This window comes from Argentina anserina, chromosome 1, assembly GCF_933775445.1.
Source record: "Argentina anserina chromosome 1, drPotAnse1.1, whole genome shotgun sequence".
Lineage (NCBI taxonomy): Eukaryota > Viridiplantae > Streptophyta > Magnoliopsida > Rosales > Rosaceae > Argentina > Argentina anserina.
In genome coordinates, this window is record NC_065872.1 from 14078800 (window position 1) to 14103271 (window position 24472).

At 37.9% G+C, this 24472-nt stretch overlaps 5 protein-coding genes across 6 annotated transcripts; 3 read left to right on the top strand and 2 right to left on the bottom strand.

The window, feature by feature from the left end:
• Positions 1-931: 931 nt before the first annotated feature.
• On the top strand, positions 932-6161 carry LOC126798135 (bifunctional 3-dehydroquinate dehydratase/shikimate dehydrogenase, chloroplastic-like). Of its 2 annotated transcripts, none has more exons than XM_050524983.1 (11): positions 932-965; positions 1233-1465; positions 1629-1734; positions 2014-2241; positions 3211-3557; positions 3644-3707; positions 3876-3984; positions 4092-4235; positions 5241-5389; positions 5515-5677; positions 5762-6161. In XM_050524983.1, exons 1-11 carry the CDS (start codon positions 945-947, stop codon positions 5803-5805), a joined length of 1608 nt encoding a protein of 535 aa, XP_050380940.1. In that variant the 5' UTR covers positions 932-944; the 3' UTR covers positions 5806-6161. The 2 variants fall into 2 exon arrangements, with proteins under 2 accessions (XP_050380940.1, XP_050380949.1); XM_050524992.1 differs by having other exon boundaries at positions 2014-2232.
• Positions 6162-6491: 330 nt separating this feature from the next.
• LOC126798100 (pentatricopeptide repeat-containing protein At2g36980, mitochondrial) lies at positions 6492-9383 on the top strand. Its single transcript, XM_050524944.1, has 2 exons — positions 6492-8869; positions 9169-9383. The coding sequence occupies exon 1, from the start codon at positions 6615-6617 to the stop codon at positions 8490-8492; it is 1878 nt and encodes a 625-aa protein (XP_050380901.1). The 5' UTR covers positions 6492-6614; the 3' UTR covers positions 8493-8869; positions 9169-9383.
• Positions 9384-12064: 2681 nt separating this feature from the next.
• On the top strand, positions 12065-12933 carry LOC126798273 (uncharacterized). Its single transcript, XM_050525192.1, has 2 exons — positions 12065-12186; positions 12462-12933. Exon 2 carries the CDS (start codon positions 12464-12466, stop codon positions 12806-12808), a length of 345 nt encoding a protein of 114 aa, XP_050381149.1. The 5' UTR covers positions 12065-12186; positions 12462-12463; the 3' UTR covers positions 12809-12933.
• A 1261-nt stretch (positions 12934-14194) lies between these two features.
• LOC126798062 (ethylene receptor) lies at positions 14195-20509 on the bottom strand. Its single transcript, XM_050524891.1, has 7 exons — positions 20392-20509; positions 19336-20322; positions 18250-18618; positions 17885-18151; positions 17619-17746; positions 17043-17240; positions 14195-14862 (listed from the first exon to the last, which is right to left on the bottom strand). The coding sequence occupies exons 2-7, from the start codon at positions 20239-20241 to the stop codon at positions 14505-14507; spliced, it is 2226 nt and encodes a 741-aa protein (XP_050380848.1). The 5' UTR covers positions 20242-20322; positions 20392-20509; the 3' UTR covers positions 14195-14504.
• On the bottom strand, positions 20477-23914 carry LOC126802388 (uncharacterized). Its single transcript, XM_050530011.1, has 7 exons — positions 23756-23914; positions 22899-23029; positions 22245-22721; positions 21974-22071; positions 21507-21899; positions 21263-21398; positions 20477-20633 (listed from the first exon to the last, which is right to left on the bottom strand). The coding sequence occupies exons 1-7, from the start codon at positions 23912-23914 to the stop codon at positions 20477-20479; spliced, it is 1551 nt and encodes a 516-aa protein (XP_050385968.1).
• Between the last annotated feature and the right edge of the window lie 558 nt (positions 23915-24472).

A 24472-nucleotide genomic window follows, 5' to 3' on the forward strand; every position in this document is an offset into this window, starting at 1 on the left:
TGTGCTCCCATGGTGGCCAACACCAGTTCCTAGACTACCGCAACATCCACAACCAAGCGGAAACAACCTCTATATATTCTCCCTTGCTATGTTTATTTGACAGAAATCAACTGGACTTCTACTAGGTACCAGCTTTCGATCTTCTTGTGTTTGTTAAACGTTTACTCCCATCAAGTCTAAAGCTAGTAGTTGCGTAACTAAACTGGGGATAAGGCAATTAGTCAGGATCCTAGGACCAATCGAACGAAATTAATCTTGTTCGGTCGATAAGACGTACAGTAACTAAAAATCACAATCGAAGGTATGGTAATGCTAGCTTCATTTGTCGCCCAGTATACACTTCAGGGTGTTCTAGCAGAAACATGGTCTAAATCACGCTCCATGTCTCTCCGACACTAATACTTTGCACGTCCAAGAATCTGTAGTTCGATGAGCACTTATAAAACCCAAATTTTTTGAAGTGGTGAGTAACAATAAGTTCGGGTGTTCTAGACTTCTAGATACACTTTCAATAACAATACGTTATCGATCGAATAACCAATGTTAGAACAGCTTACACCCATGAACGAGTTTCTAAAACCCCAAATTAAAAAACAAGCCCTTCTGAAAATCCAGATTCCTTCTGCAAATATATACCAATACAATGAAACCTCATCATTAGACTTCCATTCAAATGTGAGTGTTGAACATTTTTTGCAAAAGTGTTGAACAAGGGGGTGAAGACGTGAAGTGGTGAACATTTCTGGTCTCAAGTTTTTTTTCTTGTCTCGGAGACTTTTCACAACTGGCCATTGGATTGAATCTTATGGTAACGTGGCAGCGTGATACTGAACTCTACTGCAATGCATAGCAGAGAATCCAAATCTCTCACCAACCCCCTAAAACTCTTGTGAGTTGTGACTTCATCAGCAGCATCTTCTTTGCTCCCAAACCGAACCAAAGCAATGGACTCTCCAAACCTTACGGTAAAACCTTTCCCGCTCTCTCTCATCCCAGTTCAACTACTTCAATTGCCATCATTCTGATTCAGTTTGTGTAAATTCTCAAGCTTTTACATAGTTCCTGCATTGTATTCATCTTTCTTGGATCAAATTCACCAGAAATGCGCCAAAGTTGACAACTTTACTGTGTTTTTGGGGTTTCAGAATTCGAAAGTTTAAAACTTTACTGTGTTTTCTGGGTTTTAGAATGTGGGGAGGTTTGGAACTTTACTGTGCTTTATGGGGTTTCAGGTTGCTGCTTCAGCTGAGGTGGGAGGTGGGGGATTGAGGAGGAGTGCAACTCTAATATGTGCTCCGATAATGGCGGATTCGGTGGCCAAGATGGTGGTGGAAATGGGCAGAGCTAAAGCTGCTGGTGCTGATCTTGTGGAGATTAGATTGGATCATTTGAAGGTCTTTGATTCCAGTGGAGATGTCAAGACCCTAATTGACCAATCCCCATTGCCCACCCTTTTCACTTATAGGTAAATAACTAGTAGTAGTTATGTTATTGAGGTTGTTTTTTTGTGGTAGTATGATTGCATATAGAGCTTGGTTGGATTACAACTAGTTATGAATTGTTACGATCAGAGAGTGTGAATGTGATCAAACTAAGGATATGGTATCTGACATTATATATTTTCCTAGACCGAAGTGGGAAGGTGGTCAGTATGATGGCGATGAAAAGAGCAGACTAGATGTGCTTCAGTTAGCTATGGAGTTGGGGGCAGATTACATTGATGTTGAGCTTCAGGTATCACCTTAATGACTATATGCTCTAAAGCATTGAACTTTTAATCTTTTATTTATGTTTTTTGTTAAAAGAATCTGTGTAGGTGTAAGAATACCAGTTTTTCGTAAGGAAACATATACTTGAAGAAGCACCTCAATACATTCTCCTGCCTGTAAAATTTGAACAAGCTACTGTTAGTAGTGTGGCCGTAGTGTAAAAATTGAAACAATTTACTGATCTATTTTTCATTCTGACTTTAAAATAACGACTGTGACTAAAGTTACTATACCCCTGTTGAAGGTTGCTCAAGAATTTATTGACTCCATACATGACAAGAAGCCTGAAAAGTGTAAAGTTATTGTTTCTTCTCACAACTATCAAGAAACTCCATCTGTTGAGGCTCTTGGCAATCTTGTTGCAACAATACAGGCCACTGGAGCTGATATTGTGAAGATTGCGACCACTGCCTTGGATATCACTGACGTAGCTCGCATTTTTCAAATAACCGTTCATTCTCAAGTAAGCAATGTAGGTGGTATGCTATTTATTGCAGTATTTCAGCTTGGTGCAGAGTTTGTTTCCTTTTTAAATTGAACTTTAGATCACTATTCTTGTGGGTAACTATATATTACCAATATGTTGATGGACTTAAAATCAATGTGTGCAGATATATATGATGTGCAATTTATATGCTTATGTTAGTACTTATAGTAATATTCTGTAAATGTGAGTTGAGCTTCAGCCCAACATAAAGGCTACTGTTTTGCAACTGGCGGCTAATGGTCAAAATGAACATGACCTTCCAAATACCTCATACTAGCAAGCCTTGCATACCCTGGCTTATTCAATAATCTGCAACCTGTAGAGACCAATGGTCTATAATGAACCATGCTTCCTGCTGTTTTAAAGGTACATTAGTTAATATGTAAGATCTTCTAATGAAGTATATGATCATGATAGCAGTAATACTCTGAAAATGTGATCTTAACCTTTGTAGTAAGGCAACTAGCACTGCGACAGGGTGACTTGTAGGCCGGTGGGTTTGTTGGAAGATGATCTTCCATCAAGTGGGGATAAGGCCATCTACATCAGTCTTCTCCAGACCCTCTAGTGTGATTCTTGTATATTAGGCTACCTCAGATACCACAATGTTTTATTTGATCACAGTAGTAGTTTAATTGTTTGCATGTTGAGTAGTGCTATACATATTTCTCTGTTATACCAATGGTAATTTGCTAATATTTCTGATGATACTAGAATAATTAAGTACAACCTACTAGTCAAATAAATGGGGGGTTCATCTAGGGGGTATAAGTGGCGGGAAGATTTTTTTTTCTCAGGAGTAAAGAGTCAGTTGTAGTCTTGTAGATTAACATTTTTTGATAGAGAGAAAAACAATACGATGTGCCTAAGGGACTGGCTTCTCCTTGAGTCATTGCAATTTCACACTTTATAATTCTTCAGATAAGAACATGTAACTGTTTCATGGAATTTCAGGTACCAATAATAGGACTTGTGATGGGTGAAAGGGGTTTGATTTCACGGATACTTTGCGCCAAATTTGGTGGTTATCTTACCTTTGGCACAATTGATTCAGGAGCAGTTTCAGCTCCTGGTCAACCTACTATCAAAGATATCTTGCACTTGTACAATTTCAGACAGATAGGGCCTGACACAAAAGTGTTTGGAATCATTGGAAAGCCCGTTGGCCACAGCAAGTCGCCTATTTTGCATAATGAAGGATTCAAGTCAGTAGGTTTTAATGGAGTTTACGTACATTTACTAGTGGATGACGTTGCCAATTTTCTCAAGACATATTCATCAGCGGATTTTGCTGGTTTCAGGTTCATAATCTCTTAGAGTCAATTAGGAATAATAGTATACAGATTTTTACATCAAGATCACAGCTTGTTGTCTGTTTTCCTTGCAGTGTTACAATTCCTCATAAGGAAGCTGCACTTAAGTGCTGTGACGAGGTTGATCCAGTTGCAAAGGTAGTGAACAAATCTTTTTTGTTTAAGGAACAAATCAGTTTTCTAATATTACCAGTTTTGACATTTTTGTTGAATTAGTTCGCCGACTTTTGATTTATACTCGTAAAATAATTCACTACTTTAACCCATGCTTGCTTATAACGTTTCTTTCGGGATCATGATATTCAGTCAATAGGAGCTATTAATTGCATTATACGGAGACCAAATGATGGAAAGTTATATGGATTAAATACAGACTACATTGGGGCTATCTCTGCTATAGAGGATGGACTGCGAGGTCTGAATCTTGTTCTACTAGCTAATTTCTCTTCGTTTCTCTCTTCTTTATTCCATGAAGAATTATTCTCTAGGGGTGTCTGAGTTTCTGTCTATCTTCCTTTTCAGGTTCACTCAACAGTTCTCATGTAACCGATTCACCTTTAGCTGGTAGGCTCTTTGTTGTCATAGGTGCTGGAGGAGCTGGCAAGGCCCTTGCTTATGGCGCAAAGCAGAAGGGATCAAGAATTGTGATTGCTAACCGCACCTATGGTTAGTTGACTTAGTTCCAGCTTCTTCTTGTTCTTGTTCTTCTTCCTTTTTTTTTTTTTCCCATAGCCTGTATAAGCATATGAACTTTTTTTTTTGTGCTCTTTCATTCTATATCAATTGACAGTGGTCTTTGTTTCATTTATCTCTTTTTTTTTTTTTTGTCATAGGGGTCAATTTTACTATGCTTGCTCATTTTTATAGAAGATGAAGGTTACCTGTAAATGGGAAAAATGTGGTAGAAAAAATTATTTTTGGTTCAATATCGTAGGATTTTGTTGTATGACATTGGTTCCATGAACTTAGTCATACTGATCAACACCTTAACTGTGATCCACGTTTTCTTGGCTCTTCGCAGTCACATGTCATAGTCTAACCGCACTTAGGGGATAGTCAGTTAATGAAGATAATACGGCTTTTGAATAATCAACAATGTGAATCTCAGAAATCTGGTGAGGTGAAAGAGCTGCGCAAAAGATAATGTTTGCCCAAGCCTTGTCTATTTGCTGCCTCCTAGTACCCTTAAAGTGTAAATGACCCATATAATTGACATCACTAGACAAATTCAGTTTATAGCTTCCAGTGTCATCTGCAACACTTAGCTTACATATCTCTTATGACCTAAATTCTTTTCTAACTAAAGGCTCATGTTTAACAAGTTTGATTTGATGGAGCGGAGGGACATATTCAAATTTGTAAACATTCTTACTTTCTTGTTAAGAGAGAGATCAACTAATATTTAATTATTACTCTAAGAATTAAATCTTTGCATAACCTTTAAAGTGTGCATTATCTGGCTGCTAAGTGTTCTATTATCCTCCACACATAAAGTGGGCTATACCCTCATATTTTTGCTCAACATTTTTATTCCCACTTGTTTCTGGTTTCCTGTTAGCTATGAGAAGTCTTCTTCTTTCTTCCTTACAGTCCATTTCTATATTGCATTTCAAGATCCAAATAACCAGGATTTTTTTTAATCTTGATATATGGTTACTTATGTTCTTCAAGAACGAGCCAGAGAACTTGCAGACACAATTGGAGGAGAGGCTTTATCAATTTCTGATCTTGATAAATTCCACCCGGAGGATGGCATGATTCTTGCAAACACAACGTCTATTGGAATGCATCCCAAAGTTGACGAGACACCCATTTCTAAGGTTTCCGTCCGTCCCATTCTGTCGCATCATAATGATTAGTTGTGGCCTTACATGATATATATGTGGTCATACACTATATTAATGGCGTCCGACCTCTTTAGTTAATTGGTTTTCTGTTTCTGCAGCATGCTCTAAGATCTTATGCCTTGGTTTTTGATGCTGTTTACACGCCCAAAATCACCAGGCTCTTGAGGGAAGCCGAAGAGTCTGGTGCCATAGTTGTTAGTGGGTCAGAGATGTTCATTGGACAGGCATATGAACAGTTTGAGAGGTTCACTGGATTACCTGGTGAGATTTAGTTATATTACACAAAGATGGACATTCTATAGTTTTATCATCTTTTCTCTTATGCAGTTCGACTGTATTTTGCAGCACCAAAGGAGCTCTTCAGGAAAGTTGTGGAGAGTTCCTCTTGAGGTTTGTCATCCAAAGTTGTCAAAATTCTTGCTTGTTATGAGATCCATCCCCGCGTCAGTAAGCACCCTTCTTGTATGCAGAAGATAGTAGTGGGTCCAATTGTAGAGACTTTAGTGAATCAGTTTGCCATGATCATATGTTCATAATTCCTGTGTCTGTATGCTATGAGCTTCTGAGTCTAATAACATTCTTCAAACAAACGTGAAGTTAGACTTTACCGAATTACCGGCGTGTCATATTTTTTAAGTGGATTGAACATTGTATTTTTCTATTCAGTTTGATATGTTTACCACTCATTCGTTGCAGACGAACAGCAGTCGTTGATATTTTTTCTATTCATCTGATTTTTATAGTTTTTTTTGTTTGTTTTCTGTGTAGAACATTTGTATTCTCAAAGGAGGTTTAGTTGCACCTCCATATTTGCTATCTATACCTCCTCAAATTTTTGTACATCTTTTATTCCCATTTTACCCCTCACATACCACTTCTCATCTTGTGTCTCGACGACAAGATCTGGCTCAAACCATGTCAAATAAATCGACGAATTTGCTCCAACTTAAACAATCTTTCAACGAACCAGATTTTTGATGCAGTTAATGGTTGAAACTATAGACTTCATTTGTGGATATTACATGAAAAGCATGAGTTTGAACTCACACAGTCGCACGTAATTGTCTCTTATTGCCCCAACTCGGCAACACTGTCTGTGACCTCACACGTAGTTACTTCCTAAACCGAGCTTCAACTTTGAGCTTGTGGCACAGTCTTCCTCACCAGACAATCACGTAGTTTGCTTCAACAACAGGACATGAAATGCACTCAAACACTGATCAAAACGACGTCGCAGATAGCAGCCTTTGCCCGATCGGGTCACATAAAACACGCCCGCCAACTGTTCGACGAAATGCCTCACAGAGACTCCATTGCTTGGAACGCAATGCTAACCGCCTACACCCATCTCGGCTTCCACCACGAAGCTCTCTCGCTTCTACGACGCATGAGAATCTCCGGCACCAGCCCCGATCACTTTACCTTCACCGCCACGTTAAGCGCCTGCGCCGGGGCAAGTGAGCTAAAATGTGGAACCAAACTCCATGGCTTGGTCACTGTTTTGGGTTACCGGAGTTACTTGCCAGTTAACAATGCGCTTATCGATATGTACGGCAAGTGCTTAGCCCCTTGTGGGGCTAGTAGAGTGTTTGAGGAGATGAGACTTAGGAATGAAGTAAGTTGGTGTAGTTTGTTGTTTGCATACACGAATTCAGGAAAGTCTGATGCGGCGCGTGGAGTGTTTAATCTGATGCCTAGAAGAGTGGAGGTAGCTTGGAATGTTATGATTGTGGGGCATGCGCGAAATGGGGAAGTGGAGTTGTGTTTGGGTTTGTTGAAAGAGATGAAGGAGAGTTTGTGCTGGCCGGATCAGTGGACTTTCAGTGCTGTAATGAGTGCTTGCGCAGATGCATTGGAGTTTTGGTGTGGTTGCATTCTGCATGCTTTGATTATTAAAAGTGGGTGGAGCTCTTTTGTGGAGGTGAAGAACTCAGTTTTGAGCTTTTATGCTGATTTAGGTTGCCTGGAGAATGCGGTGAAAGTTTTTGAGTCCGGTGGAACTCTGACACAGGTGTCCTGGAATGCGATGATTGATGCCTACATGAAACTGGGAAGTACACATGAAGCACTTCGTGTATTTCAGCTATGCCCTGAAAGAAATATTGTCTCGTGGACGTCTATGATCTCAGGATATGCAAGAAATGGAAATGGGGAAGAAGCTGCAATGTTCTTTGTTCATATGTTGAGAACTGGGCTCCAGCCCGATGGTTGTAGTTTTGCTGCTGTGCTTCATGCATGTTCAAACTTGGCATTACTTGGATGCGGGGAAATGTTTCATGGTCGCATAATTCACTGTGGTTTCCATGCATATGCGTTTATTGGAAATGGCTTGGTTAACATGTATGCTAAAAGCGGGGATCTGAAAGGGTCCATCTGTGCATTTCATGATATACTGCACAAAGATTTGGTATCTTGGAATTCGATGTTGTTTGCATTTGGATTGCATGGAAAAGCTATCCAATCTCTTCAAGTTTTTGAGCAAATGGTGGTAAATGGGGTCAAACCAGATAATGTTACCTTTATCGGGTTGTTGATGGCTTGCAGCCATTCTGGGTTGATAGGGGAAAGTCGTGCACTTTTTGAAACAATGCAGACAATTTATGGGCTCTCTCCCGACAAGGATCATGTGGCATGTATGGTGGATATTCTTGGAAGAGGTGGCTACTTAGCTGAAGCGAAGGAACTGGCTGATAAGTTTTCCTCAGTATATAGTGCTAAGATCAGCTCGGGTGAAGCTCTGCTTGTAGCGTGTTCTGCACATGAGGAGTTGGGATTTGGAAAATACTTGGGGGATACTCTGAAAATGGCAGCCCCCCATAATGAGACAAGCTATGTGTTATTGTCAAATTTGTATTGTGCAAGTGGGCAATGGAAGGAAGCTGAAATGGTTAGGAAGAGAATGGCAGATCAAGGGGTGAAGAAAATGCCTGGTTGTAGTTGGATAGAAGTGAGAAACAAGGTAATGTGTTTTGTTGCTGGGAAGAATTCTAAGCCATTTATGGATGAAGTGTACAGTATACTACAGTACATAAATTTTGAAATGAGGAATCCGTCCTTTGTAGATACTAATAGTTAAGGGAACTAATATGTGTTGACTGTTTAAGAAATACACATTCCATGTGTAAGTTGAAGAAATACTCCAATTGTAACAGACGCAAACAAAAAGAATGGTGACTGATAGAATACCAAGAACTGTTGTTAATGGTTGCAAAATGCCAGCAACTACAAGCTACTGCGAGATCAGCTAGTCGAGAAACACTGGGGCGTTTAGGAGAATCATTGAAGCCCTTATCAATAACCAAGAGTAATCCTTTCATGGCAGAGGTGGAAGTGAGTCCTCCCACCAGCATAAACTTAGCATCTGTGATTTTCTCGAGCTGTTTGACAACAACGATGACATAGGGCAGTGATTGCCTATAGATGTGTCTCCAACCAATCCCCACATTTCTGCTGGTAATGCACCATTTGGAAATTTCACTCATGCATTTTCACACCAATATCTTAATCTGTGCTCTAAAGCGTCCTGGAGTTTTGAGGACTGTGAACCACCCATAAAATGATGGACACAGTTAAACTCCGATAGAGGACGCTGTACTCCCCAGTCTTCAGGATGATGGAATATACATTTCAAGTTGCATGATAATCATGGTTTTATAATGTTATCATAAAGTCCTTATCATGGAGAGCCATTCTACAAGTCTTCCTCATGTCATATGACTGATTCTTTGAAACCTATTGAATCTGTGCCGCAGGAAAAGTTGGCTACTGAATTAAGGGATCAGGAGGTGGTATTTTCAAGTAGAAGGTCAAAGGGTCAGAGTGTCAGACTTTCCTTGATTCAAGAATTCCTCTCGAATGATCATTGTGAGAATGTGAGAGTTGTCGTCATGACATTTGAATCTGTAGTTTTCACGATGACAGGTCTTTGTCTTCCTTCAAACTCAATTACAAAATGTATAGTACTTGCTTGCTTGATAACAATGCCACAGTTTGCACTGTGATGATTTACGTCTGGCAGGTGCCTATGTGCTGTAACTACCTGGCTGCGGTAAGTTCAGTTTTAGTACTATCTCTTACATATTAATACACTATACAAAAATGCTTTAATATTTTAATTTCCTTGATGAGAAAGATTACATATTCTTATATTTTTATTCATATTCACCATGAATACGTTATCCTTGGTTTATTTGATTTCATATTCCTCATGATTGCCATAGATTTGGCATTCTCTTGGCTTCCCCTGGTTTACAGATAACCTTACGACTTCTCTAGGAAGATTGGATGTCTTCTAACCTTCATCAACTAAGTTATCAAGGGTGCAGTAAAATACTTTGTGCAATTTTATCTCTTGCATTTTTTGAAAATAAAGAATTAAGGATAAGTATAGTTTTATGTGGATTTCCATTGGTCTCATAATGCTGCTGCTTCTATGCATAGGTATAACAAGACAAGCCTGCCAACTGTTCTTGGTCAAATATACTTTGCCAAACCTATTCTGATTGGTCATATAACACAGAGTCTATATGCTAAACAATCATGTCAGATTATTGATCCTAACTTATATTCTACAGCTAGAATACTGAGGGTACGAGCAAACAACTGTTCCATCTCACTATATATAAATAAGAGCAAGTGCTTCTGTATTACAACATTTGTTATCAAAATCTATCATATTCGTCAACTATCGAGTCGGGTATTACTGTAATGTGAAACTTGCAGACCTTATAAGAAGTGGGATTATTCATATAAAGCTGCCCCAGATCTTCATGTCTATATATATACAGCAAAAGATAGATAATACATAGCAGATCATCATATCTTTAAGATATGGGAATGATACCATGCAAGCATCTTGTTCTTTCTGTTATGTTCTTGCTTTGCCTGATCTCTGTCACTACTAGCAGTGGTAAAAGAAATACGTACTGAACTTTCTCTTTACATAACTCGTCTCAGATTTTTGATCGTCTGAATGTATTAATTTTTGTGGATTGGGATTTTTATTCTTCTTTTGGGTTTCCTTGACAGCAAGGAGTTTGCAAGTATCACCTAGCAGAAATTGAAGGGATCATCCACAGGGCATGGACTATAAGTCTCAATCAAACCGAGATGGTGTTCTTGATGGGATTACTGAGGAAGTAAATTTTGTGGATTATAGCCCGCCAAAGACTCATCCTCCTTCTCAGATATAGATTTTTGTCAGTCCTTTGGGGGTTGTTGATTGCTGAAAATCATTTGTTCAGTTGGGTTTATTTGATTTACTGAGCTTGTGGATGTTTAAGACTAGTTGAGTAATAAACCTGTACAATAAGTTCTTGTTGTCATGATACGATTTCCTTTCGTTTCAAATTTGTTAACCAAAAATGTTATACTGGTTTACGCAAGAAAAAGAGGAAACATTTGATTCAAATATCCTACAGCCTATTGCCTTTGAACAAAATTAAGACCGAAAAATTCATGATGATCTTTTGTCAGTTCTGTGTATATTGTGTTTTCATAGCTACCGATGAACTGTAGAACTTGAAAGAAAGATGGTGATTGTGATTACTGAATCCAAATCCAAATTGGAAGAGAAAATTATGTCACTGTTGAACATTGGCGTCCATAAATGTTTAGACTTTAGAGAAGCCACTGATGATTTTTGGAGTCTATCAAAGAGGTACTAAATGAGAAATTTCTAGCTAGTAGTGGTAGTGGAGGAAGTGCTTTCGGTGGCATCCCTGCAGTTTTTCAGAGTGTACATATAGGACTGAGGCAGATGTGCATGTCCAATATATTAGTTTACTCGCTTGTATTATCATTGTGTAGGTATCTATTCTTGTTACTAATCAGTTACTGCTTCTGCATGATTGACCTTGTCTAGCTGAGCTGAGAGGAAGGATTGTAGCTCAAAGAATCGGAAGTAGAATTCTTGAAATAAAGAAAAATTTGGTGCATAAAGAAGTAGATTAACCGGAAGTCTTTCATGGCCTACTGAAGGTTGCATGATTTGCATCAGTAGTGGTGAGTGGTGACTAGTTTGTTTCACCCTTTAGATTGCACCTCTATCACTTTGATCATTCCAAAGTCCTAATAACGTTCTGTTTAATATGCATGGCAATGATGGCATGTCTTCTACGAACCTCATCTTGTAGACACCACAATTCTTTAGAACTTTACACGACGAAGGCTGTCATTCGTGCATGAGTTCGTATTAGTTATAGGTATTACCTTGTTTAAAACTATTTGCATTCGTTTTTCAGTTTGCTATACCAATTACCATCTAAAATTTTAGAATCAATAATTTCTATCAAATTCAGTATTGGTTTTAGGTATCTATCAAAATCGATTACTTAAAACATGGCTTAATTAATATTCTTTTAGTTATCAATAATTACTAATCAACAAGTTACCTGATGTGCATAATCGTATGTCATAATCCACAAAAAGCAGTACGTAAATAATTATTTAAACATGTTACAAGTAATTCATTGTCAATTTAGAAATAACTATTCAAATTGATTAGGGGGTGGTAATTTGAATTTTATATAAAACTGATCAAATTTAAATTGAAAGGTGTTTCATGTTCATATTGTATCTTGAGTCGAGTCCTATAAAATTATAAATTGGGTTGCCATTTTAAATTTAATTTTCTTTAGAAAAGGAAAACAAAAACCTAAAAACAGACGCGCGGCAGACCATTCTTCTTCTTCTCCCTGGCGTTTCTCTGCCTCTTCCTAAAACAGACGCGCACCTCCCTTCCTCTGCCGACCATCGCCCATAAGCCTAAGGTAAACTAATCTTGCTTCTCAAACTCTGATTCGCGGTTTGATTTTATTGGGTCCTATATATATGCCATCTCATTTGTGCAGGACTGTATTTTTTAATCAATTGGGTATGGAAGTTTGAATCTTTGCTTAAATTGGGTGTTGTTTCAAGGTTTTTGTTGCAATGTTGAACTGGGTTTGTAATATTCCATCACACTAGTGTCAACTATTATGTAGCTAACAGAATCTCTTCAATGTTTTCCAGTCACATTTTTATGTTTGGATTTGTTTGCTAACAGAGATGGTAGTTCCTCCTCCAGTCAGGCCGCCCACCATTACCAAGTTTCTAAAGCCTTATGTCCTGAAAATGCACTTCACAAATAGATTTGTAACTGCACAGGTCATCCACTCTCCAACTGCTACTGTTGCCTCCTCTGCAAGCTCTCAGGAGAGGGCCTTGAGAGAAAGCTTGGATACGCATCGCGATGTTGCTGCTGCTGCGAAGATTGGCAAGATATTAGGCGAGCGCCTGCTGCTCAAGAACATCCCTGCTGTTTCAGTCCACTTGAAGAGAGAACAGAAATATCATGGCAAGGTTAAAGCTGTCATAGATAATGTGGTGAAAGCAGGGGTTAAGCTCCTTTGATCAAGAATTGCATGAGAATAAGGGAAAACTGCTAGAGTTTGCTGTTGCAACCGGGGAGTGTATCAGACTATCGGTTATGTATTGCTGTGGTCTTAATTCAATGGACATTTCTTCTGTTTCAGGTTGATTTCTGATTTTGATTCCCATTATATATAATTCATGGGCAAGCTCCTTATAAATTATCTCACCACGTAGATGCAAGCGGTTCATCATTGGGATGGTTTGATGTGTTTATGATGGTATATGAAGTAGATATGAGCAAGGAGAACCCATTCTGGTGAGTCTGATAAACAATTGCTGATGCAAACTTAAGCAAAATAATCTTTGATAGGACAACATATATAAGGCTTGTAGTTGATCAAGTTAGAATTGGCTAGACTTAATTCAGCTGTACGTTAACATCTGTTACAGCATGAGTTTCCCACTTATTAGAGATGTTTTAAAAAATATATATAAGATATATTAGGACTCGAATTTCAGCTGTATGATGAGATTAGAGAATTCAGACACTGTTCCACTCAGATCGCAGATTAGGCTTGTATGCTAGAACATTTGGTTATTGTTCTGAATTCGAAACAAGCAAGTTTGGAGGGTACATAGTTGCTCATTGATATAATGTGATATATGGAAAGCAGGATGTTTTGTTATGAGTTCATGCTTATCTTCCCATTCTGCAGCTGTAACATGTTCAACAGTCTTATAAATTTATGAGGCTAATTTTGCACCAGATTCTGCAAGAGATTACTGATTCTGATCAAATAGATATATACCCGATTAGCGCGTGTGAAAACAACCTTTTAGCACTTGTGGTTTAAGTTTTCGTGTTGTTTCAACTTTCTGCAATATGAAGCACCTAATTCAGAAGGCACTGCGAGCAACGGAGCAAGTGCTCCTAAAACACCAAAACAACATTGTTTCTTCTGCGATACACAATAAAAAGTAGGGTTCAGTCATAAGTAAAACATCATAACGTGGTATGTTCAATAAGATTTAGGCAATCCATAACAATTGCCTTCTATTACTTTGTAATCGAGTTTTCTCATTGAGGTTAAATTTGAGAAATTTTGTAGGGAAATTATTATTTTTTGAATCAAGAAATTTTTTTTATTTGAGCCTTGGGTCGCACTCTTTTCACTTGAGAATGCTACCAAATTATTTGAAGAAAATGTTTGAGCGAGTCTGTAACTAATACACTGACGAAACCTCATTGCTAGAGTGAAAATAGACCAAATGGTACCATAAATTTGAGAAATCTTAAATTGACAAACATTGCTACATTAATATAATTGATCTATCCAGGACACGATATGCAGAAATTCTGGGTCAGTAAATAAAACTATTCCTGCTTCACATTCATTATGAGAATGCTAGCTGTCTCGGTAAAACTAGCAAAAAATAGGAAAATATTACATTTCTCTATGCTTCCAGTGAGACAATAATCAGTTAACATTAATGGGTCATCATTTAATTTGCTTCTATCTTGTAACTATTGCACAGAAAGAGGATACATATATGGAGACAGCTTTTAACATACAATTTCCTCCAGCAAAACATTAATCCAGTATTTATTGTCTTGGAATAAAAATGCCACATTCTATGTACATAATAGAACACTATAGCTTCTGCAAGGAACTATAGCTTGAAGACTTTCAGTTACCTTGAAGACTTTCTAAGCTGCAGCAATGTTCCTGCATGCTTACATGGCCTCAAATAGAACCCGGTGCTCTAGTAGTTCTGATAAAACACTCCTCATTTTATCAACCGAAACAGGTTTTAGAATAACTCCGTCCATACCAACCCTCATGCAGCTCTCCTTTGTCATCTTGTTTATGTTTCCAGTAAGTGCAACTAATACCGGTCGTTCATGACGTTTTGTAAACTTATCATGGATCTGGACGGCTAGTTCATAACCATCAATGCCAGGCATACACACATCCATGAATACCACCTTGTGATCCTGTGAAATAACTTGCAAGAACTCATCACTTGAACTTACGGCTGTTACATCACATCCCAGGTGCTCAAGCAGTCCCTTTGTCACTGATCTGCTGACTCTGCAGAGTTGATGGAAAAAAGCAGATTATACAATGTCAGTAACTTAAATTAGTTTGTATTATTTGCTATGTCTTGATTACATCAAAACTTGTTTATATCCAAGATTAATAATGGTCTCAAAAGAAATGGGAAGAAAGAAGAGCACAAAATTTGAACATCAGAAAAAAGTTCCTCTTCCGAATAAATTGACTGCTATCAGGGCTAACTCCTATTTTGCTTTCAATCCAATAAGAGTGACTTCAACTAAGAGAATAAATATAAAAACTTAGATCGGTTTTATATGTACCCTTAAATTTACTATTCAACACACCCAGTTCTTCGGAAAAGAGAAGGAAGTAAACTGCTTAACTTCCATATTCTACTTGCTTTTCCTTTTTCTTTTTTAGATCTGTAAATATGGTTAAATATGAATTTAAATTGGAAAACTGGCAGATCCCCCAAGTGTGTCTAACCATGGCCGAATCAAGCACCACACGACAAGTTCTTGCCAGAGCACAGACCATGGTTCGCAGCAGTAAATGAAAATGCACTATCACAAGGGAAGGGGAGGAAATACTGAAACATGCTGCCTAGGGCAGTGATTATCAAAACCATCTTATGGGAGAGTGGGAACTCTTAGGTAATGGTGCCAATCCCAGTCAGTGCTTATATGCAAATTGTTGTACCTGAGCTTTAAGCCTTTATCTACGAGCCAAAAGTTTTGAAATGAACTCAGCTAAGCTTAAGGTTGAGAATAGAAGATTTTAACCACTTCTAATAAAGGTTAAGCCTTTATCAGAACGTTCCTCATCTTCCTCTGCCAAAGCGTGAAGTTGTCCTTGCCATTGAATAGCTTTATGGACGCTCTCACCTCTCCTGCCTCAGCCATTCCTTTGCCAATCGACATCGCAAAATAAACCAACTCTGATACCACGTGTTGTTATAAGCGCATTTAGATCTTAATAGTTATTCGCGATATAAGCAAAGAAAAGTAAACAGAAACACACCAAAGTTATAGTGGTTCAGCCGAAGCCTACCTCCACTGTGATCTTTCTTGAGAGATTTACTAGTACTGAAGAATTTAGGTACAAGTACTTATTGCAGACCTTAACCCCTCCCTGTCTAGCTCCTATCTTTCTATCACCCTTAGCTCTCTCTTTAGGATTTCTGTCACTCTGTCTAAAAACCCCCCTGCAGCCCTATCTATATCAATAGAGGCTGCTGATACAGTATGGACTAGGATTACTAAACCTAACACAAATCCTAATAGAATATTGGAAGATATACTCTCCTAAAACATATAGAAAAGCTGTGCTAACTTTTTTCCTTTCTAAACCTGGATTTGATTACTGAATCCTAACTCTCCAACATGCATCAATGAGCCAAAAACACAACAATTTTAGACCCTGACAAAACCCATTAACAAAATGAAAAAATGACGTTGCCGTAGAATAATCTTGAGAATTCAGCTTTCTCATAGCGTTATATCTTATTGCACATATAAGTACGAGAAAAGCATCTGGACATAAAAAGAGCAAGGTGTGCTGTACTTATTCCTAGTTATCACAACGTACTTGTTTCCTGTTTTCAAACAATGAATAACGGCAAAATACTATACAAGTAATTAACCCCTACATTGAATGTGCCAGATTGGATTTATTCTTCCTATTATGCTGACTCGACACCTAAATTTTTCATTCCTAATATGCCATTGTTTAATATATTTTGCACAAAAAGTAATATTCAGTACATAAATTGATTCCTGAATTATTTGCCATCTTGTGTGTTATTTCTTTATGTTGATTTCAAGTTCTATGATTATATGAAACCTTGTGGTTAGGTTGATTTAATGTTCTTCACCTTCTTCCTCTCAATTAGCTTCATGCTATAAATTCCATATATTCTGTTTGTGAGGTGAAAATATATCTATTACCTCATGTAAACAAGCAGATTACATTATAATTTTTACTGCATGAATTCAAATATTAAAACTTATAATAATAACTAACTTCCCAATATCAGGTCATTTATGTTGTTTCCTTTCTTGACTTGAAAGCGCAAATTGGACAGAACAATGTTCAACGGACCGTTATTAACAAAGAAAATAGTGACTGGACTAAATCCATTATTGAACTATGAAACTGGATCTTGATTAAAATTTCTCTACATAAAAAGACTACGAAAGGTGGCTGTTACTGACCCATTATCGTCCATGACAAGAACTTTCAACCCTGGAAAGTTTGTTTGAACATGAGTTGCTTGCATCTTAGGCACAAAAGGCAGCTTACACTCATTTGATCGCTCCGGATAGCCGAGTTTCACAATGAAAGTGGCAGCGCATCCCTTTCCCAGACCTTCACTTTCAATCCAAATATGCCCCTCCATAAGATTTACAAATCTGAAAACATTATGCAAAGGAAATGACATCAGAACTCCATCCTTGTGGAGAAACTCTTTATAATACTAATCCTCACTCGTACAACTTAAAATGTAAAAAAGTTGGTGAAATAGCAGTCACAAGCTCATTGCACTGTTTCTTTCTCTGCTTCTTAGAAAATCGGGCAAATTTTTGTTGGATACTACGTAGTTTTAAACTTAAAAGTGGCGCCTACAGTAGAAGCCTAAACTATGAGGCAGTAAACTCTAGCAGATGCTAGCTAGGTACATTGAGGGGGTTGACCACATGAGTAAACCAACTTTGGTTCTATTTTTTAGGCTTGAACCAATTGGACTGTAACACAAATCAACTTGAATTTGGTAAAGCAAAGTAAAGTACCTCTTAGAAATTGCAAGACCAAGCCCACTACCACCAGAATTTCGAGTAGCTAATGACTGATTATGTGCAAATATGGTGAATAGCTTCGGGAGATCCTGGGAACTGATTCCAGATCCAGAATCTTTTACCTGCAATGGAAAAAGATGATGAAAATTACACACCAACTTTCAAAAGATTTTATAAAAACAATAAAAGCAAAAAATATATCTCAAAAGATTGATCTTCTATAAAACAGAATGATTTCAATCAAGTATTTGGAAACTAACCTGTACACGCAGATAAAAGTGATTATCACTTTGAACAGGAAAAAAGTCAGCAGCACGGAAATCTCTTAGAGATTCTGATTTCGCAACAAAAGCAGTAATCAAAATGCTCCCTTCTTTTGAAAACTTCACAGCATTCCCAACAACATTTAGAATAATTTGCATGAGGCGCTTTTCATCACCTATAGCATACACCGGCAAATCTGCTGCTAAATTTAATGTAACTGACAACTTTTTAACAGATGCAACAGGCTTAACCAAATTATGAACCTGCAATAAGAAAAATTCTTGTAAAGACAACAGCTAGAGAAATCAATTCAAGTATGCTTCAATCGAATTCCAATGAACTCATGTGGCTAAATCATTACCCCTATGAATACGGAATGGAGGTTAAAGGTTGCTATGTCAAGTTGAAGGCTTCCGTCTTCAAGTCTTGAAAGATCCAATACATCATTTATAAGGGTAGCCAAAAGGTTACTGCTTTTTAATATTGTTTCAACCATTAACCGCTGCTCCGGTGTCAGCTCAGTTTCCTGAAGCAACGAAGAAAGAGCAATGATTGCATGCATGGGAGTTCTCATTTCATGGTTCATTACTGCCAAGAAATCATTACGAGCACGAATTGCCGTTTCGGCTTCCCTCCTAGCCAGATCAAGGGCAATATTCTGCTCCATTAGTAGATCTCTTGCCCTCCTTGACTCTTCTAAGATAGCAGCATGTGATAGAGCAACTGCTACCTGTATAATAATTCATAAGATTAGATATCTGATGCTTATTACCAATGCAGCAAGCAGTAAATGGTTCAATATGTATTCAGAAGGCAAATTTAATTTTTATCATTTCATTTACTATGTGAAGATCAAGTACTACAATGTGTATTTGTTCTTAAGCAAGACATCTATAAAGGTTCATGCAAGCAAAAAATCAAGCTACAGATAATATGACAGTTTCCTAGTGGCTAATGTGACTTCATCCTAATCCAAAGGATGTCAGACAACAATCACAACCTCAACCTAACAAGGAATAAGTGCATCCTAAGCAGAAGCACACATGTTTTTATATTTTTTATATATTATTTTCTTATTAATTGGTACAGCTTGATACTGGGGGGAGCCATTAACCTCAATCCCTGCACTACCAATCCAACAAAGCGAAAACTTCTATGTTGAAATATATATATATATATATATATATATATATCAATATGTAAGAAATATTAGGGGAAACATCATATTCAAAAGTGCATAGAAAGAAAATTATAAATACTAGGGCATACATCTTATACATCCCTAATCTATATTTTGAGTGATTAACGTAAGCATCGTAAGAAAGAGATAACAATAACATAAACGGGACCCTTATTAAAAAAAAGGACTAATATTCATTTTTTGCAATTTGGGCATTGGAGGTACCAGTTATATCAAAAGGAAATGATCAACATTGTGGTTCCTTACCTGGTCGGCAACGACCTCAACCAGCTCTAATTCATGCACATGCCATTGCCTTGCACTATCAGAAGGGAGCATTAACACCATCAAAGCATAGCGTTTTGTTGAGAGCTCTGGCCAATCATTGATCTGGAAGTTTGAGAGGTGCAGGAGAGGGACGCGAACAGCAACAACCTCTCCAGGCATATGCTTTCCCGCGAGAGGCCTCATTCTCGCCACAGGGGAATTCGGTGATATCTTCACGGCACGGTTGTTACTAAACACTTGATTAATCACAGGAAGATGTATGGGCACTGTATATCCTACTGGATTCTGCTGACGAAGTGTATAGGACAGTTGCAGCTCCAAAGCAGTACGCGTGGGCATCCACAGCGCACACTCTTCCAACGCCAAAGTCCTACCTAACTCCACAAGTGTAGTTTTCAATATAGTATGCCTATCGAGCGTACTCCTAATCTCATGAGTCAACATCCTAACATGGCGACCGGTCTCCTCCTGAGTCCTAATCAGCCCCATTTCCCTATCAAGCTCCGCGGCCTTATTCTTCAAAAACAACTCCCTAGTCTTAACACTCAACAAGTCAGGAATTATATGCACAAGCATCAGCGCCGTGGCGCACGACACCACGGCAGTGAGGACCTTGGCAGTGGTCATAACTATGGCCACGGTCCTAGAATGCATGTTGAAAGTCCACAAGTTAATCAAATGGGTGGCGCCGCAGAGCACAATAAAAGCACCAAACTGGACAAGCACCCATCTATAGGGAAACACGGCCGATTTCTTGACAAAGTATATCAACTCTAGAGGAATCGAAAAATACGCAAGGGCGATAAAAAAGTCTGAAATGTACTGATACTTAATCAAGAGCTCATCCGCCGGCCATTGCGGCTCGATACAGTTGCAGGCCTCCATCTGAATCCACCTATGCTGTCAAAACCTAACAGAATCGGGCTCAATTCTGACGTCAGCTGGATCGTGGCCGCCGGGGAGAATCTGCGTTTGATAGAGAGATCAGAATAGAATGAAATAGAGAAAGCGGGAGGGCAGGGATGGTAATTATACCTGTTGTTGTTGTTGTTGTTGTTGTTGGGGTTTGATTAGAGAGGGTTGAGAGTCTCTCGCTCTGTGAGCAGAGAGGCTGCTTGGATTACAGAGAAGATTGAGGAGGCACTGATATTTTGTTTGTGTTTTGAGTTTCTCGTCTGTCTCTTGTCTCTTGTCTCTTGTCTCTTGTCTCCCTCTGTGGTGGGTTTTCTCTAAAGTCTTCCCACTTTCCTTTTTCTTTTACAAATGAGGCCAAAAGCCTAAGACAAAAGGCAACAAAACAAACTAACCAGCACAGCTGGCCTTAAAGCTAGCAATTCCAAGGATGTCATCCATGATAGCTTCACAGGCAATGCTTGGAGGGCAGTGGCGGACGGACGCAGGAAGTATTATGTATGTCACTCAAACATACATGGTGCCATGCAAATAAATAAAAAAGATGAACTTTACAATCCAAAATTATTCATACAAGTTGTAAAAGATTACATACCATACTCTGCCTTTTCAACTTGTAAAAATAAAGTTCAATATATAGCACAAAAGATTCAGCTAAGCACAGCACTAGAATAGTAAGAAACAAAATGTAGTCTACTTTGAATCATCTACAATTGTAAAGGTACCATCTTTTTAAACCGCTGAATAATAGACTTATTATCAATGGAATTGAATATATCATTCTTAAGATATACAACTAAACAATCATTCATCCACTAGTCTCACATACGATTACGGATTCGATTCTTCACTATTCATGACAGAGAAAGCTATTTCAACCGAGGCCATTACAACAGGAAGTACTAGTGCCAAAGTAATAAGCAAATAAACATAATGATATGTCTTATGCTTCCTTGTCTCAATTAGTTTCTTTGCAAGATCAGCAATCCCTTACAATTCCTGAAAGTTTTCATTAGATCGCATATCCTCAATGTAAGTCTCCAACTGATTTTCTAATAATAACGACTCTGAGGAAGAAAAATCATTAGGATAAAGCTGAGCAAGACGCATCAAACTTTGCTTGTCATATGCTGCATATGAATCATTAGGACTTAGACATGCCAAACAAAGAAAAAGTTTAGTACTTGTCTCACTAAAACGATTGTCTAACTATTGGAGTTGGAAATCAATCACTGCACAAAAGAAGTCAAACTGGTAGTAATGCATATTTGTCATTTCAGGAGCTGTACGCCTTGATTTTCCCGGATATACATATTGATCATCCATATTTGGAATTCTGACATTCACTTTTCCACATAAGATAACAACTTCTTCTAACAAAGAAGACCATCCACTCTCCCTCTTAGTTTGCAATCGTCCCTTGCATACTTTCACTAGTTCCATAGCATTCACTATGTCCTTATCATCTCTTTGTAGAGCTTGAGACAACTCATGAGTTATGCCAAGTATAATTCTCATCAAATGCAAACTGAATATATAATCAAATGATTGCAGCAATTTCAAAGAAATATATGCTTCATGCTTTTGATCAGATTTATGTTTATCATACGCTATTTCATCCAACACATCAACTATGAAAGAAAACATGACAGTAAAGTTTATAAGAGTACCATAATGTGAGCTCCAACGCGTGTCACTTGCACACTTGATTTCAGTACCCTGATTAAGTCCTTGTCCACTTGTAAGTTCTCCAATTTGAAGTGCCTCAACAACTTTGAGAGCTTGTTTTTATCGAAGAATATCCTGGCGTTTAGAAGATTCCCCAACAATATTTACAATACTAGCAACTGATGTGAAGAAAGCTCCTACAATGTCATGTTTCTTAGCCACACCAACAAGAGCTAATTAAAGCTGATGCGCGAAACAATGAACATAAAAAGCACTCGGGTTCTCATTCAAAATAAGTGTCTTCAAACCGTTGAGTTCCACTCATATTACTTGCTCCATCATAACCTTGATCACGCAACCTAGAGATGCTCAGTCCATGTTTAGAAAGTACTGCATTTATAGCTCTCTTTAGTGACATAGCAGTGGTACTAGGAACATGTTCAATGCCTGTGAAATATTCAATGACACACTCATTTTTATCTACATAATGAAAAGTAACATCCATCTGCTCCTTTACGGCTACATCTCTAGATTCATGAACAAGAAAAGAGAAAAAGGCATCACCTATATTCTTGATAATAGAGTTTGTAGTTTCCACAAAAACAGCATTTACTATGTCATTTTGAATCCTAGGTGATGTAAATTTAAGATTCCTGAGAGCATTCTTTAATGCAACAATTCTCACTTCCTCATTGTGATCAGTAAGAAATTGTAAAAGCTGAAGAAAGTTACTTTGATTGTTTGAGTTCTCCGACTCGTCATGACCACGAAAGGTAAGCCCTTGTCTTAGGAGAAACCAAATGCAATCAATTGATGCTCCTAATCATACTCGATAATCTACTCGAGATTGATGTAAAAATGGACTGATAATGTTCCGAATATGCTGCTTTTCATTCATCAGAGCTTCACATTTTTGCAATGCTTGATTGTGGACACTGTTGTGTTTCCCTACATGAGCATACAATCTCTCTTTTTTCTTAATATTTTGAAAACCAACTCCAGTAAAAAGCATCACCTCCACCTTGTTCACCAATACTTGGTTTGAATAAATAGCAACACAAATAAAATGCTGCATTTTTAGAGACACTGTATTCTAACCAATTTGAGAATTCATCAAACCAAGCACAAACAAACATCCGTTTGTTTTCTCCTTTATGCGTTTGGATAAATAAATGATCTTTAGGTTGACATGGGTCTCTTAGCATATATTCCCTTCATATTTTATCCCTGAGATCAGGATGATACTCTGACATTTTAATCTTTAATCCAGGATCAAAAGGAAGATCACCCAAGTTAATTTCAATACAGCTCTGTTTTGATCTTTCAGTTTGTATAATTGGGGAAGACAAATCTGATGATTTTCCTTTTAAGAATCTCTCCATCTTCTATAATTTTAGTAAAGATTAAAGTGAATCATTAATCTACTCACAAATCACAATTCACCAATTCACCAATACGGGAAGAAAACATAGGAGAGGAAGAAAGAACAAACTTGCATATCAAAAGGGTTGAATAACTTGATTTGATCGGAGAATGAACTCTACCAGCGATTTGAATTCGACTTTAGTTGCTTCTCTTTCATCTTTGTATTAGAGCAAGGTTGCTTCTTTTTATCGAGAAACAGAACTTTTGGTGACTTGGGACTTGAAGTCCTAGAAGAAAGAAACAATATGAAAAGGAAGGTTCTGGTGATCTTTTGGTTGACATTTTATTACAGATAAATTATAGCCTTCCTCAACTATATTAAAGAGAGTTGGTATCGTAGGTTGACCCATAAACCCTTAATAGCCCTATACAATCATACAACCATATATATTACAACAAAAACAAAAACAAGAGCTATGGCGAGGAGGAGGAGGACGAAGGCGTTGGAGCTGAAGAGAAGAGATGAGGTGGAGTGGCGGAGGCGGCAGCAGGGAGTGTTGGGTTGCTGATGTCGAAGCCATAACGGTGAAAACGTCTCTTCTTCTTCTTCCATAATGAAAAGTTAAGAACTAAGAAAGGAATAATGGTGTTGGCGTTTTGCTTTAGGACATGGCTTTTTTATAGTAGAGCTAAGACATGGCTTTGTTCTTTCGGTTTGGATGAAGTTACAGTAGTCACATTTATTGTCACACAAGTAGTCACATTTATAGTCATACTATCTGTCAAAGAATAATGTTGGTGTGACTGGTATTGTGACATGTAGTGTAGCTAATTAGTTTTTGTAACAACTACAAGTGTGACTGCAAATGTGACACATAATGTGACTGGTGGTGTTAGTACAAGTGTGACTTTTGTTTGTTATTTCCAGTTAGAATAGAAGCAGTCACAGTGTCAGTCACAATAGTAGTCATAATTAATCAACGGTTACAAAAGTTGTGTGACTACCAGTGTGATTATTGGTGTGATATCTAGCGTGATACCGTTTATTCCTACTAGTGTAACTACTAGTATGACAACGTCAGAATCGATATGTGGATCATACAGTTGATTTGAGAAATACAAGTCACATGATAGCAAACACAAGTTCGTTATTTCGATCATTCTTCTCTTT

What these genes read in the sequence shown, in the direction of transcription:
- LOC126798135 (XM_050524983.1), top strand. Translation starts at nt 945, where the DNA reads ATGGACTCTCCAAACCTTACG. An exon ending in TTCATTCTCAAGTAAGCAAT is followed by an intron (nt 2,242 to 3,210) that starts GTAGGTGGTATG and finishes ATGGAATTTCAG; the next exon opens with GTACCAATAATAGGACTTGT. An exon ending in TATAGAGGATGGACTGCGAG is followed by an intron (nt 3,985 to 4,091) that starts GTCTGAATCTTG and finishes CTTCCTTTTCAG; the next exon opens with GTTCACTCAACAGTTCTCAT.
- LOC126798100 (XM_050524944.1), top strand. Translation starts at nt 6,615, where the DNA reads ATGAAATGCACTCAAACACTGATCAAAACGACGTCGCAGATAGCAGCC.
- LOC126798273 (XM_050525192.1), top strand. Translation starts at nt 12,464, where the DNA reads ATGGTAGTTCCTCCTCCAGTCAGGCCGCCCACCATTACCAAGTTTCTA.
- LOC126798062 (XM_050524891.1), bottom strand. Translation starts at nt 20,241, where the DNA reads ATGGAGGCCTGCAACTGTATCGAGCCGCAATGGCCGGCGGATGAGCTC. An exon ending in TCCATTCCGTATTCATAGGG is followed by an intron (nt 18,152 to 18,249) that starts GTAATGATTTAG and finishes TTCTTATTGCAG; the next exon opens with GTTCATAATTTGGTTAAGCC. An exon ending in ACTTTTATCTGCGTGTACAG is followed by an intron (nt 17,747 to 17,884) that starts GTTAGTTTCCAA and finishes TTTCCATTGCAG; the next exon opens with GTAAAAGATTCTGGATCTGG.
- LOC126802388 (XM_050530011.1), bottom strand. Translation starts at nt 23,914, where the DNA reads ATGGAAGAAGAAGAAGAGACGTTTTCACCGTTATGGCTTCGACATCAG. An exon ending in CTCTTGTTTTTGTTTTTGTT is followed by an intron (nt 23,030 to 23,755) that starts GTAATATATATG and finishes CAAATTGGTTAG; the next exon opens with AATACAGTGTCTCTAAAAAT. An exon ending in ATTAAGAAAAAAGAGAGATT is followed by an intron (nt 22,722 to 22,898) that starts GTATGCTCATGT and finishes GTTTCTCCTAAG; the next exon opens with ACAAGGGCTTACCTTTCGTG.